This window comes from Sinocyclocheilus rhinocerous, unplaced genomic scaffold (genome assembly GCF_001515625.1).
Source record: "Sinocyclocheilus rhinocerous isolate Xijiao unplaced genomic scaffold, SAMN03320098_v1.1 scaffold640, whole genome shotgun sequence".
Lineage (NCBI taxonomy): Eukaryota > Metazoa > Chordata > Actinopteri > Cypriniformes > Cyprinidae > Sinocyclocheilus > Sinocyclocheilus rhinocerous.
The window spans coordinates 405051-422897 of NW_015666536.1; the positions used below are offsets into that span (position 1 = coordinate 405051).

The following is a 17847-nucleotide window of genomic DNA, read 5'->3' on the forward strand; positions in this document are numbered from 1 at the left end:
TTCTTGTACCTGGGTTCCCAGAGGATGTATTCTGAGCCACTCCATTATGAAATGCTGTTGAGGCATGGATTGCTGAGAGCGTGTCCCACTTCCCCCAAAATCCCTGCTGAGCCTGAGCCAAGCTCTCAGAGATGTAATTAAAGAGCAGAGGAAGCCTTGTTTATATCTGTGATAATATACTACCCCAAAAGACCATAGCAGCCATACCGGAGCCATCCATAAGTCATCCCTGGATAGGGTTTTAGTACAAGCACCCTATAGAGATGAGCGCTTAAAATAAATAGGGTCAAATGGATATGTGATATGAGAGGCCTATATTTAATTTCCATGACACATATGGGTTGGGGCGAGGTTCACTTTTCATGATGCAATTGCCGTGCAATCCCAGTGATCCTACAGGGGTGGAGAGGTCATAATAATATCAAGGGCTTCTTGTTTTCAGAAGCTGCTGAAAATAAACCTAGAACAAACATCACTTTAAACCAAACTGGCATTTGACCAACAGGAAAAAGGATTTATGGGATCAAATGTGTGCGCTCCTTGTTTCTTAAATAAGAACAACACCCCAGACCTGTTCGCAAGTGCAGTTCGCACCATTTTGGTTGAGAGCTTTATTTGTGCGTAATCCTATCGGACACATACACATTCCCTGGCATAGGAGATCACAACATTCTGAAATAACGAGCAGCACAAACACTTAAAATTAGAAGCGGGCCCTGCTCTCTCTCAGGCGAGAGACTGGAAGGGGCCAAAATATGGGGTTGAGGGGTTCAGCAACCTGGGCTGCTACACTAAGAGCTTACTTTAGTAGGCCTTTTTTCATTTTCATATGTATCGCCTCTTTCTGACCATGTCAGGTAATAAGCAAGCACTCTAGTTCTTCAACATTCCAATGCATTTATGTAATAACCCCTTTCAACAAAACTCGTGGTCACTTAAAGGTACGGTTTTGTTCCACTGCAATGACAGTGAAGCATGACAGGAATTGTTCTCATATTTTGGAACACATTTTGGATACTTGTCAAAGGGTCATCCAAAAACAATATCAGTTTGGAATCTGCATTAGCAATTGTACTGCAGTCTAGAGCATTCTGAATATAGGAAAAACTACAAGCAATGCAAAATTTGCTTACTTTTCCCCTCTCAAACACCCCCTTCTTGAGCATGGAATAAGGGCTTAAAAGATGGGAAACATGCAGCAGATCCATTTATTGGCGTCTCCGTTCCTGACATCAGTTACCAAGGAAACAATAGCGAAGGGAGTGTAGGCGGTTCACAGCCTGATTCAGAATGTCTTCCAACAACTTACTACAACAGATTCTAAAAGCAGTATGACTTCATTGGAGTTTTAAAACATTGGTGATCATACAATAAAAAACACAGGAAAATAATATACAAAAAAAAATATTTTTTTTTTCTCAAAACAAAACAAAAAATTATTTATTGCATAGAAAAATATAATTACATGGGGACTTGTCAAGTCGTCACATTACCCTACTATAAAATTATTATTATTATTACCCTATTAGGAATCCTATTCGTGGAGTATTTTGTCACCTATTTTGAGTATAAAGTAAAAACATGTATATTTATTATACACTTACAATCTACGAAAACACTTTTAACACGAAAAAACTTATTTTTAGGATTAAAAAAAATATTTTACTGGTCAAACAAAGTCAAACAACACTAATTAAAACTCATTTACTTCTAACTCATTAAGTAGTAATGTATGTGAAGTTATGCATATCATTTACAACTTGAAGACACCAAAATGCTGAAGGAAGATTAGTGGTATAGAAGAAAATCATGAGTAGTCAAATATATCACTACAAATCAGGGCAAATTACTGCAATGCTTGAAAAACGGAAAATATAATTATATGCAGAAAAAAGCCAACACTGACTAAAAAATGACAGACCATCGTGAAAAAGTGAGCAGAATGAGCACCATATTGAAGTCTTTTTGGCACATGCAATTCCCCTCTCTCTTGGAAAGGCCCGGCAATTTGGTTAACATTGGCTGTGTCCAAGCTAAGCCATATGGTGTCTTTTGTAAGGCTTCCTACAAAATTTCAACAGATTTGGGCCCAGCTCACTGATTCCCCCTTACACAGAAGGAAGAACATCTTTGAAAAGAGAGGGCGGAAAGAGCTCAGAAAGCAGGATGTGGGCTTTCTGTAGCTGAAGGGTCATTCGTGAAAAGATGACAGACATCCGGACGTGGCTGCCAATGCGATATGGGTGCATTATTGTGCTGAAGTGTGAAGAAGTGGCTATGATTATGACAATCAGCTTTAAATGATGCCGTAAGTCTGCTAATGAGGTGGTGGCTCTTTTCTCGCCCTGCTAGCGGGGTACGGTTGGGGAAATGTTCTTTTGTGTCTCCACCTGACAGATGTGCTGAAAGCCGGCAGAGCAGCAAACTTGCATCAGCGTCCCACTGACTATTTTTATCCTCCCATTATACCACTTCATGTCTTTTTAATCAAATACTAATACAGTATATTTTTGGCTCACAGAGTCGACCCATATGCCACTGCGGTCCTGCTGGAGTTGGAACGGCCTATAGAAAAAAATGAAAGCTAAAAAGTACAATCTATACTTTTAAACAAGTAATCCCCTGGAAACCGCAATCCTTGATGTCCTGGTGATGGGAGACATAGCCAAATATTTATTTTCCCAGCATGAAAGTAATACAAATGTAGCATGTCTTGGCAGGGAATGGCATGCAATTCAGACCTAAAGGGGTATAAATGCCCCACAAGATCATTTTTGAGGTCGTTCGAGAACTTTTTGTCATCATTTCATCGTGAGGTTTACAGAAATGCTCAAGTCTCTAATTCAAAGCATGTGTGTACTAAAACTCTCCACAAAATTAAAAGACAAAAAGAATAGAATCCCAAAACAATCTAAGCCTCAAACATAGTGGTTCTTTTGCATAAACAAACAAAAATGGACACCGACTCATACTAAAAGAATGTAGATGTGAAAACACAGAGAACAGAGTGACAAATCCTATTGAAGTCTCAGTTCAAAAACTGCACTTTTCAGTCATTGCATCAATATAATTGTTACTAAGAGTATTAGGATATTATGCAACACCAATTTCCTCAAAATCATGTGTCATTTTAAAGTGGTCTGCACTAGTCAAACCTATATGCTATTAAGGCCCTGTCCACACAAACACGGTTATTTTTAAAACCGCAGCATTTTCTACGCGGTTTGGCAATTCATCCACATGCAAACGCAGCACCAGGTCACTGAAACCGAACATTTAAAAAAAAAATGCCTGCCAGGGTGAAGATTTTCAAAAACTCTTTTTTACTCACAAGTTTTTAGCTTGTGACATCGGAGCCTGCGCTGTTATCTCCGCCTACTGGAAACTTTTTCAGGCTTCTGATTGGCCAACATGGCTTTACGGTTGAGATTATATCGCACCTGTTGGTTTGGCATGCTCTTGACAGTGCTTCACAGCATGCGTTTGCGTTTTCATGTGGAAGGAGATTTTTTTTAAAACGGAAGAAGGAAAAACTGTCCCGTGTACGTGTGGACATGGCCTAAGATAGAGAACTTTGTGTTCAAAATAAAAGTCATGTTGTGCATAAAAGTTTTTTAAAGAATGAAGAAAAATAAAGAAAAATGTCTTTTCAAAGTAACTTTTCAGATAAAATCAGTTGGCGCACTTTGAAAATAACTAAAATTCCTCTTAGCACCTTCCATGCAAGCATGTGACCTTTATTTTTAAGTGACCTCTGAAACCCTTTGACAAATCTTATTCATGCCACCAGAGTCCTGTGGCCTGTCTGACAGCACGACTAATTCATCTTCTGACAGTATGCAGATGCCCTGATGGCTGTTTATATACTGACTCACTGTGAGAAACCTGCCCCTCTTTCCTTTCTTCTGCTCTCCTTCTCAGCAGCATTGTATCAGGTTTGCATCACGAGATGACATCAGATACCAAGCATGCATTCAGCTCCATTGACTGCAATAGCTAAATATGGCTGTGGGTCGGCACGCCGCGACCGGCCGGGTGGGCGGCAGCAGGCCAACTCTATTACACGCACTCAAAGACATTCTTTCAGAGAATATGAGCCCTTTTCTTTCTGGCTGATCTTCCACAGACAGGGGAAAATATCCTTATAAGGAACATTTCCACTATATGTCCACTACAACACCTGACTGATGAACACAAGATGTTAGAATGTATGAATGACTGTTTCAACTTCCTAAAAGGGATAGTTCACCCCAAAATAATTACTACTAACCCTCATGTTTCTTTTGAGTGAATTAAAAACAATATGCAACCAGTGGTTCCTAATTCTGATTCCTAAATTTAATGACTTTTATGAGTTGGTTCTTTAATGATTAGTTCAAAAAGACACTTTATTTTACAGTCCTGTTCTGCATGTACATACTATATACTTGTTATAGTAATTACAATAACTGGGTAATAACTAGGGCTGGGCAAAAAAAAAGATTTTTCGATATATCGTTTTTTTAAATGTGGTCGATTCAATATCGATTCTCAAAGGCCACGAATCGATTTTTTTCAATATTTATTTCCGCAAACATTGAACATAAGATTTAAGTTAATCTTATTACTAGTCTAATCCACTAGATGTCACCCCCTTATTTGCCTTGCGAGATGTTACAACGGAGAGTCCGTCATTCATTCATTGCATTTGCGACTGAAAACTACTGCGTGCGACTATGAAAATGTTTTTAGGAGCACCAGTGCGACTGACCCGATCATCATCATACTTGTGATTGCGCTCAGGGGAGCTTCAAATGTTTCTACGTGTTTTTGCAGCGTTGAGTAATGTATCACAGACATATCTCACGAATCCTTTCATAAGCAAAGTGAGAGATTCATTGCGCAGTGTAGAGAGCTTCGTATCGAATCGAATTGAGAGCTTGAAAATCGAAATCAAATCGAATTGGAACATCTGAATCGATACCCAGCCCTAGTAATAACTATACAAACCCTGAAACTACCCCTAAACCTAATCCTAACCCATGTAGTTACCTTATATTATCCAGTACTTTCTTAGGTAAGTACACTGTAAACACAGGTAAGTGCACATACTGTAAAATAAAGTGTAATCGAAATAAGAGTCTTGTGAAAAAAGTACCATAAAAGAAGCCATGCATTGCTATGATAGAATTAATTGAACAATGGGAATTTCAAAGAGATGGATCCAGTGTTATTGTTAACAAAAAATATAAAAAATTATCTTCATTAATTGAAATAAGGTTGAAAATAAAATATAAAGCCAAATCGAAATATAAAAAAAAATATATATAAAAATGACAAAAGCAGAAAATTACTCCAATTTAAACTAAGATTAAGATATAAACTGTATAAATAGCTAACAAGCTATTATAAGTTAATTCAAAATATTAAAAAGATATACAATTTTATACAAATAATACTAAAACTGGGTGGGTCCCATCATTTATTGTCACAGTATGTTTAACAGCTTATTTTAATCTGACCCAACACTTTCTACATCCTCAAAATTCTGTGACGCAACATTATTTTTGAAAAATAGCCAGAAGGGAAGGCCAAAGCTATTAAGGCCTCCACAGAATTTAACAATACGAAAGAAAGCACTGTCTGCCCCACACGATTTTAATAACCTCCAAAACCCCGCCTTGATGTGACATACACATGATTCTAAATCAGTATCGTGTCTGCAGTGTACTTAAGCTGTGCACCCTCCTCAGGCGCTTCACTATGCTGTGGAGCATGTCTGTCTGGAGTGAAAAAGCCAGCCAAACAATGTTTGTTATGCAGGACGCGCAGCGTTGTCCAACGCCGTCCTCGCCTGGCTCACAGCACAGAGGGAACACACCAATGGTTAATGTTTAACAGGCTGCAGGGGCTCTGCAGATAAAGCCTGTGAAGATTTGACATTTCTTCTGTAGCAGAGAAGTAGGACATGACCACTGCTGAGTCACCATCAAAAGACTGAGATCATATTCAGTATTCGACAGAGCGCACCAGACTCCCTTGGGTTCGTCTCATGGAATGATGCACCACTGATGAAGAAGCACTCATGTGGCAGATCCGTAGATCTTTCTCTAAGGCAAAGGCTAATAAATACCAATAAAGATGCAATAGTTGCATCAATGATATTGTATTATTAAAGCAAAAAGCAGAAAGACAACTCTGACAAGTAGGCAGTGAGCTTTGAGCATGTATATTCCAGTCAAGCAGCCTTGACTGCTGCTTCCTTTGGGAACTCATTGCAGAAAAGCTTTTCATTAACAAGATCAGGGTGAGTAACAGCCTCTGTCGTCCTTTGAAGTCTACAGATATCTTGATAAAAACACGCTCATGAAAATGCGAATTCAGGGCTTCAAAGTGGTGATTTAACTGAACTTAGTCTAGCAGACATTAACATTACATTGCTGCACTATCTGCGTTTGATTCTGCAGTGTGAGAGTTCACCTGGTTCATATTCTCACCATCACACATGCAGATGTCAACTTGTAATCTATGAGTGCACGTGTTCTTCCATGGGGTGGAAGGTGTTTTTCTTTTGGAAGTCATTTTCCCCACTAAAACTAATTTAACACCTAAAGATATAATTTTGAGTAAATATCACTGTTCTAGGCTATTTGTTTGCTAGCTGAATCAAGCTACTACTACACATCAACCCCTGTTTGCACTGTTTACTGCAGTCAGTGTCTGTAACTTTGGTTTTTACCTTCTCTGCACCTCCAGCTCCTCTGGTGATGGGCCATTCTGCACCTGAGGGGTCTGTCTTGGCATCGGGGGGCCTGTGGCGAAAAAAAAAAGAGAGGAAAAATCTGGAATGAGCATCAATTTGAAACTTGGAAAGCACTAAAGACTTTGAAATCTGATCAATAATGTAAAGTGCACTGGACTAGCCCCAAAAGAGTAATAGAAGTTGAGGTTTTAGAGCGAGAGAGAGAAACATGGGCCGCTGGCTGCAAGACACATCGATCAGGTGTGTTGGACAGCAAGAGTTAATTAGGACATTATATATCAGGGAAAGGGGAAAAGATTATCTGTAAAAGGAACCGTCAGCAGCAGTTCAAATCACTGTGCATAAAAAAAACACAGTCAGTGCCAGGGTGAATTACTTCACATATTTGTCACTTTATCTAAACAATACATAGCTTTATTTTATTCTTGTCTGAAGGGCAGGACTTTGTTAGAAATGGAAGCATATGCATAACTGTAAAAATATACCAAGCATTAAAAATAAATTAAAAATAAATAAATTATTTATATTGATATTAGTATATATTATAAAATAAAATAAAATAAAAATATAAATGGAAGGAAGGCTGACTGATGACCTTATGCTGGAAATATATTATGCAGATGGAAACCCAAGCCTTGATATTGTCTTATTTTACAGCACAGTTTGGGTATAGAGGCTTTGCTGATTTTGCCAGGCTGAATTTGAGAGCAAAAGGAAGGTAGAGGTCTGAATGAAAGCTTAGCACGAACACAGGACAAGTATCTGCCGTGACATGCTTTACTAATCAATCAATGCAGCGTTGTGCAGGTGAGAGAGGTCTGTTTACAGAGTCTGGAGGTAAGGCCCTCTCTGGAGCTCATTACCAGACTACATGTGCCCACTGCCATTTCCTGTTTATTTGCTTCACACAGCAGGGCATTGCAAAAACAAGAGCTTTTTTATCCTTACACCTGTTTGACCTGTTTCTTTCCTGCAGTTTCATAATTTTAGTGGGGGAAGGTAGTCTAAATAGCCACATAGACAAACTAACGACTACACATCAAAAGGTCTGGTCCACACTGCCGATTTGAGACCATCTGCCTGACAAAGGACCAATAGTTAAAAATGTTTCCAATGGATTTCTCTGAAATGGATTATGCCACAATTATAAAATCTAAGCAAGCTAAAATAACAAAACATAACATTTCACATAGCACATAACAAAAACACAACATAAAACCTAAAACAAAACTAAAATAAAGCAATAAGCCCCGTGAAGCAGTGGTTTACAGTGAATTTATAACAGCTAAGGGGGTTATAAATTCACTGTAAACCACGGCTTCACGGGGCTTATTGCTTTTATAAAACGTTTATTCCATAGACGTAGTAAGGTTTCACAGAATAAAACAGAGCAAATAAAGTGTAATGATATAAATAAAAACAGTATTCTTCCACCAAACAATGTAGTTCCTCAGAAACAGTTGCGGCTCCAACAAAGTGGTTGCCGAGCAACACACAGAAGTAAACAAAGGTGTATGTTTGTAGTGTAATTTACAACAGCTTCGAACACAGCTCAGCCAATCAGAATCAAGGACCGGAACTATCCGTTTTATAAACAATATTTAAAAAACATTAAATTTAACATATAAAAGATAAAACAAAATAAAACAAAACACAACATTTAACAAAACATAAAACAACATCTGTCCTGGGATAATAATAAAATAACATGTTTTTTACATCAACATGAATGTTGGAGCAAAGTAGATCATGGCATGCAAAGCGCACCAAGTAGCAAAGCTAAACTCAACCTTAACCAGAAACAAATGGCTTGCAGAACACATTAATTGGATTAAACAAGTCTGAATGCAGAATTCTCCCTGCAGCACAAGACTCCATGAAAAAATATGACATTAGAGCTGAGCCATCTGGACAAGCCGAGCAGTAATCAACTCATCTGTCAAATCTAATCTAACATTACAATTCTGTGCTCCCCTTTAAGAAAGCCAACCGTTCATTATTGTCCATGTTTGTGTAACCCACTCTACAAATTCCCTTCTTAAATGTTCTGTCTTTAACACATAAAATACACCTACGCTAGCCTTAATGTGTATGTAAAAGGCCCTGTTATATAAGCATTAAGCAAGCACCCGCAGTTTCTCTTCCTGCCTTGAAACAGAAACAAACATTACTCTTAAAATGTGATGAGCTAATCACAAATTATCAAAGCTATTCATAAAAACAGATGATATCTAATGAGTCAGTGGATATAGCCTCTTCAGAGACCAAGGTCAAGTTGTGCAAACATTAACTTTATTTGTTATTATGGCCACATTATAAAGATTTTTGAGTGCAATTTGAAACTCTGACACAAAGGCAAGTATACTTGCCCCATTTAACCCGGCCAATCTGAACAGCACTTTAAAGGCTGGCTCTGGTCTAAAGGCACTCAGTGTCAGCTTTAATATGGACTGATCCTCCTTCAAGCCAGTTTGGTAATGTACTGCCATTAGATCACACTTATTCCAGAAGCAAGCACAAATAAAATAAAATAAAATAATAAATCATAATATAATATGAATTATAAAAATAAAATACAAATAATAAACATGGTGCATCATTAGAAACGCAATTAAATTTGCATCTTATATTAGTTTAATATGTATTAATGATAAAAATAATAATCATTAAAAATAAAATAAACAGTGCATTATTAGATGCATAACTTGTTTCTTAGTGTACTTGCACCACCTTAGCTAGCCGAATTTACACAAAAATGAGTAATTATTCAAACAACACTGCTTACATGTTAATTAGAAAATGTTAAATAAAATAAAATCAGACAGTGAAACTGGACATCAACCTCAACTATCAGCTCAGTTTAAGTTTCTACTTATTAATAGTTTACGGACCAACAGAAAGATAGAGTCAGAATAGCACCTACATGAGAGGAGGAGCGAACCACCAAGCCTCTTCTGACAGCAGATGTACTGTAGAAGTCCATCCTGATCTTTAGGTGCACTTGTAACAAGTGCGCTAGAGCCGTTCGCATCAGCTCCCAAACTGCCATCAATGACTCCGTGAGATCTCAGAGAAAGCAGCATGTTGTTGTGGCTATTCTCAAGCAAACACTACTGTGGTAAGACAAGACCAGACCAATAGGCTGGCAGGTAGACGTTAGACGCTCTTTCACAACGTTCACCGAGCAGGATGTGGTCCACTTACTGCACTTTCCGGACCTGATCAATTATTCATGCCCGGATGGGCGAAGGGTAAAGCGGTCAATGTTACAATCGCATCACAACTATTACGATCAGGTGGGTGGAGAAAAACATGGCTGTTTTTGCTGGTTTAACCCTTTCAAGACAAAGACAGCGAGATAGAGCTGAGACTCTGAAATCTGGTGAGCTACTACGAAGGGTGAATTTTAGATGTCCGCTTCAGAAAAATGAGAACAAATATATTTTCTTCAGGGAGGATCAAGGAAGTCTCTCTAAGCACTGACATGGAGAAACAAAGCTTGTCTTGGCCACAGGAAATCAAGTTATCGGATGATGTCACCTAATGTCAACTAATAGCCATGAATACACCGGACAGCTTTAATTTCACAGAGCTGAATCATCTTTCACCCCATCAAATTCACACCATACTTTAGGACTACATAATAAGCACAATGAGTTTAAAGGGGTCATATGATGCGATTTCAAGCTTTCCTTTCTCTTTGGAGTGTTACAAGCTCTTGGTGCATAAAGAAGATCTGTAAAGTTGCAAAGACTAAAGACTCAAATCCAAAGAGATATTCTTTATGAAAGTTAAGAGTCAGCCACACCTACCTAAAACAGTTCGTTCTAACACGCCCCCACATGTCTAGGTCACTATGTGGAAATATTTGCATAACACCACCCAAATGTTCACGCAAAGAAAGAAAGCATAACTTTTATTCTCGCTGTAGTATTGTTGCCGCTGCCAATAATGATCTTTAAAATAGCATCATATGACCCCTTTAAAGGAAGAAAAAGAAATTCTGCTTCCTTCTGAAACTTTGCTGTCAGTGTTGGAGAGTTTAGCAGTACTTATTATATGTACATACAACACAAATATATTATACTATATGTGACTATATACACTAATACATAAAATAATATTGGATCTCATTTCGTAATATTGTTTTTCTTCTTTTCTAACTTAAAATATTTGAAATGGTACTGCTAAGAAATGTTTGGTTGTCATTAGTGCTGATTAGTATGACCAAAAATGTATATGACGGTATTTTTCAAAATTATAACAGGTTTCACGGTAGGCTACATGACGGTATTTTTTTTTCATGCATGACCGGGTGTTAACCATATTTTCTACTGATTGAGAGAGGAAATACTGCAGTATATTGACTTAGAATGCCCTATTTTACTGTCATGATGAGTGAATATTGTCAAAAAATACCACACTAAATAGTGACTAAACACAACCTCATGCATTTTGTCTCATGCAGCGCACTGCCTGCGTCTGTGTAAAATAAAAAAAAATAAAAAAGTGCATGTGATATGAACTACGCTCATATTTATAATTCCAAACAATCAGTAAGCGACAGGTGCTAGGAAACGCTGTTTTGTACTCATTTATTGACGAGTCGGCTGCGGTGCTGCCAACTGAATGCGCTGCTTCTCTGCCGCTCACTGCACAGAACACAAACAGTGTCGCGTTCCGAACGTTGTTTAAGCGACATACACCGGTATTGCGGTATTTTAAAAATTCATATCATAACAAAAATAAACACCGGTATTCGGTATGAACCGGTATACCGCCCAGCACTAGTTGTCATTGTGTAGTTGTTTCAAACCTGAATTATTATTATTTTTTTAATACTTCTGTGGAACAACAAAAGCTGTTTTTAAGATTTTGGTCCATACAATGAAAGTCAATGAGTGTAAAACTGGCTTGAATTTTAAGATAAAAAAATAATAATTTTGTTTAAAATATATTCTGAAATAAAGTCACACAGATTTGGAATGACATGAGGCTGAGTAAATTATAACCAATTTTTCATTTTTGTGTTGATCCTTTTAACAATACAAATAGCCACATAAAACAGCTGCATTAATCCATAAATGCCCTAACCAGGTGCAACACGGTAAGTAACAGAAACACAAAGCAGGCGATCAACAAATGTCCAATGTCCCAATGTCAAATTTGTTAGCAATAGTGGAGCAACTCATTTACAAGTAAGTGATTGTTCAAATTCCTAAATCTACATTTGAGCAATAGTAATTGGGATGCTTCCCGTAGCAAGCACCATTAATTATGCCCAAAGGCTTGAAAATCAGTCCAAGATTGAGACACCACCTGTTCCTGAAAGACAGTTTTTTTTCCCCTTGATGTTTTATAACAACATTTGGGAAAAGCAAACATCAGCTGACACACTGCCTCATTACCACACCCTGATGCTGTCACCTTGTAAATACAACACACAAATCCCCTTATCACTCATATGTGTCGCACAACACAGGCGCAAGCCTTCCAATTAATTCCACAGTTGTGGTTCCGCAAATGGGAAAATTACAGTCAAGTGCTGCATAATTTGAAGATGAGGAAGCAAACGATTAGTCCTCTAGCTTTAAACAGATTCTGATTGGATTGTGAGCAAGTCTGTGAACCAGTTAAATGGGATGTTATTAAAGCAAGCTTATATAAGTCAAAAGAAATGCTGTGTGTCACTGCATACAGAATCAGGATTTCTGTCTCAGTGGTAGAAAGTTGAAGGAGTCAAGAGAATATCGGTCTGTGTTTGCAGTAGTGTTGTCACGGTACCAAAATTTCAGTATTCGGTACCAATACCAGTGAAAACCCACGGTTCTCTGTACCAATTTCGGTACCAAAGCAAAACACAAAAACATGCTAATTGAACAACATTTTTATTAATAACGTTAAACAAAAATTAAATGTACAAAACCAATGCCATTCTTTATACTTATTTAAAATTATTAAAAGTATGAAAAGTATGAAAAAAAGTAAACAAGTTTCACCCAAAAGTTTAGTCACCGTTCTGCTACTCGGTACCACCGGTACTTAAGAAAACCTGGTACCGTAACGTTTTCATTTTTTTAGTACCGACTTGGTACCGAAATACCGGGTCTTTTGGCAACACTAGTTTGCAGACATCCTAGGATTAGGATATAATGAAAATCTGTAGCATCACAGTTTTGAGTCTCCTTACTTAGGGCTCCAAGTCAGAGACAGAAAGTCTGGCAAGAAATGGGACTGGGACCTAAAAATAGCAGAAGTTACCGGGTTCTACTTACTACAACTTCCTCAAAATAGTTTGTCCATCTAGTTACACAGTCCGTTTTGTCCACACAGATTTGATAACCTCCAATGTAAAAATAAATAAAAATGTAAAATAAATAAATGAATACATACATTTATTTATAATAAATAATATAGAAATAAATAATAAATAAATACAAAATATTACTAAAAATAAAATAAAATAAAATAATAAATCAACTAGTAACTAGTAATACTACTGGCCCTAGATCAGCTGCCTCATGTACAAGGTGTTGATGTTTTCAGTGTTCTGCATTACCCCAGAAATACTAAATAGCATCACCTGATCCCACTTCAGCTCTGGGGTGGGTAAACGACTGCAGTGGAAGGAATGAGCTGCAAAACCATTGGGGGGAGGCTTTTTGATGCAATGATGTTGCCTAATAAAAGAAGTTCTGCTTGGAAACAGTTCTGCCATTTGTAGTCCAAACGAAAGAAAATATCGACCACTGAACATGTGCAGAGTGTAAACAATCATTTTTAGCACATCTGAAATAAGCTGGCAAGCCTGTTTTTATCTAAAGACATCCTGTTGAACCGTAGTCCATACAATGCAGCTTTTGTTGAGATAATGGACATCTTTAGAGGCTATTGTCAAACTAGATTCATTACATGTAGACCATCGTAAGTATGTCACTTACACTTCTGCTGAAATGACATTGGGAAACTGTATTATCTTGGAAAAGCAAATCAAATGGAGTAAAAAAAAAAATCTACAGGATAAGCGAGATTGAGAATGTGAGAATGGCTGCAAAAATAGCGAAAAGACTGACTCAGCACACAGAGCTAAAACAAGCACACATTTCACTGAGGAAAAAAAGCAGCTCTTGGATTGTTACGGACAACCTGTTTCAGACATTTAATGACTTCTCGTGATAAACTTGGCATGGCTGTGGAACCCAGCAAAGGAGTGTGGAGTGGTTAAGTGGATTGATTAGACAAAATCTGTCAGCTGTCACAATTAACATACCTTGACCAGTATTTTGGCTTGACGTTCAACAGATTCAAATCCAGAATTGAGTTTGTCATACTTGGTTTAAGGAAACTTACAAATTGACATGTGCTTGAAGGTGAAGTATTTCTGCAGTACTAGTGGCAACAAAAGGAACTGCAAAAATAATGACTGTTTTTCAATAGGTTTCCAGAAAAAATCTGATCAGCCAAATTGATAATCCAAAAGAGCACATGTGCTGCTAAACTGAAAAACTGTAATAAACATATTATTGTGCCAATACTGATAAAATCTATATATTGAATAACGTGTGTTAAGTCTTTTCTTCCTGTGACAGGCAGCCAAGACAGAAGCTACACACGTTTACATCAAATTAAACAACAGATACAGTTAGCAGCTCTTGGATTGTTACGGACAACCTGTTTCAGACATTTAATGACTTCTCGTGATAAACTTGGCATGGCTGTGGAACCCAGCAAAGGAGTGTGGAGTGGTTAAGTGGATTGATTAGACAAAATCTGTCAGCTGTCACAATTAACATACCTTGACCAGTATTTTGGCTTGACGTTCAACAGATTCAAATCCAGAATTGAGTTTGTCATACTTGGTTTAAGGAAACTTACAAATTGACATGTGCTTGAAGGTGAAGTATTTCTGCAGTACTAGTGGCAACAAAAGGAACTGCAAAAATAATGACTGTTTTTCAATAGGCTTCCAGAAAAAATCTGATCAGCCAAATTGATAATCCAAAAGAGCACATGTGCTGCTAAACTGAAAAACTGTAATAAACATATTATTGTGCCAATACTGATAAAATCTATATATTGAATAACGTGTGTTAAGTCTTTTCTTCCTGTGACAGGCAGCCAAGACAGAAGCTACACACGTTTACATCAAATTAAACAACAGATACAGTTTACTGTAACCAAAATGCCAATAATAACCAGATAAAAAAACAACAACAACAACACTATAAACAACTGCAACTATAAACAAGCCTAAAATAGACTGGGACTCTTATTTTGAACTTTGTATGCTTTACTATTACCAGCTGCGCATTCAAAAAGATGAGAGAGATAAAATATGTACTCTTACAACCATCTACAACATATTACAACACAAACACCATAAGGAAAACATCGTCATAATTCATCAACAGTAGATCATAAGCAATCTATTGCACGGTATTCACTGAATACGAACTGCTCTGGAATCACGAGCCTGTAGAACTCACAACAGCGTCAAGTTTTTACTTTGAAAATGCAGCACTCATATTTATTTAATGAAATCATAGCTTTTTGAAGTCTGACATTGAGCTATATTGCAATTCCTGCTTTTCCATGCCCAAATGTATGACCTCTTAATATGATAATTAAGACATTTGTTATATCATTTAAGATATTTATGACTTTTTATGACCTTAAAAAAATGCATTTTTTCCCGAGCCTTTTTAAGGACCTGCAGGGATTTTTTTTTATTCACACGTGCTGCTAAATACATTTTACAGTTCGCACACATTTTAAGTTGTAAATATGAGTGAAATGCTCACACTGTCAAGCCCTGTAATCCCGCCCCCAAACTAATTCTATTGGCTGAGCCACTGCTGTTTTGCCTGGCTGTTTGGGATTTTTAAAAAAAAGCTATTTTATTTATTTATTTATTTTACTTGTTTCGGTAGTAAATCTATTATTATCTATGGTGCACTTCAAAACAAGCAGAATGCCTTTAAATTGTGTAGCTTAAGTGTTAATAAAGCCAACTATTCAAACCATCTTCGTAATAAACAAACATCATATTACATGCTTTCATTTCATTGCTGCTCAGACAGATGATGTTTTTTTTTTCTAGGACAGAATCTGATAACCAGGTATGAGCATATCAACTGCTGATCCAGATTTTTACAAAGGTCAGATTTTAAAGCACATTACAGTTTGCTTGAACTAGAAAGAGACAATTTAGTCCTGGAAATAGAGATGTACTATCCCAAAGTACCTAACTGCCCCTGCTGGGAGTCTCTCATGGTTAAAGCCCCATCCCTCCCCATCAAACTCACTCCTCAAGATGATCTCAGTGCGGCTGATCTTCTGCGGGAAGCGGTACACTCTGGGGGCTGGCATGATGGACAGGTGCCTGCAGGCCTGCCTTTCTGCTCTGACACTCTGAACCCAGACCAAGTCCCTCTGGGAGAGTTGAGGCAGAGATATTGAGCTCTACTGTTGTATACCTGAGTCAGATTCCCATTCAGAAAAGAAAAATTGAAGAATGAAACTGTATAACTGAGAACAGAACTCAAAAAGAAGCTAATTCCACAGCAACAAAGCCAACCTGAGTCCTGGAAGACCCCAAGAAGTGACATGCCAAGCTCTGCAACTATTTAGAAAGCTGGAGAGGAGAAACCTTCTGCAACGGGGACTATTAAGAGTCTGGGGCAAGAGAATGATCTCATCGATAAAAAGTGTTCTGGGCTGCCAACGTCATCTCTCCCACCTTGGCTGTTGGAGCAATTTGGTGGTCATGTGGTGTCACTAGTCAGAAAACAAACACATACCAGACACGAGTTCAAGCCCACCGCTTTCAAGCCATATTTAGGCTCAGTGACCAGAAAAACAAACTCTTTTTGGTTGAGGAATGTTCTGTGTTTCTATTTCCTCTCAGAAGGGCCAAGTCTCAAAAGATAAACACCTGTCCCGCCAAACTGTAAAGTCTCAAAGCAGGGTGACCTTCATTTAGACCTCTAGACACAGACACAGCAGGCTCCTGGGGGTCTTCTGTGGGACGGGGTGAAAAGCCTGCTTTGTTCTGACATGGATGAGCTCATGCAATCCCCCATATATGTCACGACTGTCAACAAGTCATCACAAGACAGTATTTATACACTAAAAGGTAGCACAGAAACCTTAACTCATGACCTTCTTACATGTTGCAGGCTACTGGTCCAGGCAGGATGTCATATGGAAGCTAGTGATAGATACCTAAAATTAGAGCTCTATGATCAGTCGTATTAGTTATAACATTTGGCAGGTAAAAAAAAAAAAGTAAGAGTATACCAGGTTTGTGCTTCTACTTTTCTTACTAGACTGTTAGTCCATCCTTCCATCACAGAAAGTGATGACATGAAGGTCGGGACACATGAGCCATGTGCCAGCTAAGGTATCTGGACTTCTAAAGATCAGATTTTTTACCATTTTAGGCAAAATTATGTGGAAGACTCTGGGTATCAATTTGAAAAACATCTTACTTGCATCCTTTATCTTATATTTAGTATTTTGTATTATACTGGGTGCCTACATACACAAGTTAAATTTAAGACTTTTTAAGACCTTTTAAATACCACCTTATGTGAAATTTAAGACCAAACCTGTGATGGAAATACACATTATATTACAGATGTATATGTAGTATTTAATATGTTTAATGTAAAAAAAATATATATATATCATCGGTCAAAAATGCTATTTATTATTACAATATACAGTGAACTTTTCATATCAGCAGACAATATCCCACACAAAATATCCCACACAAAAGCTACAGCTAAACTATATAGGCTATAGTTAAAATCTCTGCATTAAAAATTAAAATAATAATAAAGATGATAAAGACGAATAAAATCACAAACTCAGTTGTAACCAATAGGTAAGAGTAATGTTCTGCAGGAACACACGTTCACTTTGACCACAGTCACTACTGTCATGTTGACAGTTTTTTTTTTTTAAACCTTTTTTAAAAAGTTTTTTTTAAAAGCTTTTAAACCTTTAAACATTTAACTTTCAACAACAGATATTTCAGCACAATTAATGTTTTTGCGCTGATTATTAATTGTCTCTGTTTTCCGTCTGTCTGACGCGCGTGC

The 17847-nt window shown here is 37.5% G+C and overlaps 1 protein-coding gene across 1 annotated transcript in view; it reads right to left on the reverse strand.

The window, feature by feature from the left end:
* LOC107732530 (protein enabled homolog) overlaps positions 1–17847 on the reverse strand; it is a 114430-nt gene that overhangs the window by 20514 nt on the left and 76069 nt on the right. The window contains 1 exon segment of the mRNA XM_016543889.1: positions 6719–6791. Within this exon segment, the coding sequence (XP_016399375.1) occupies positions 6719–6791 (73 nt within the window).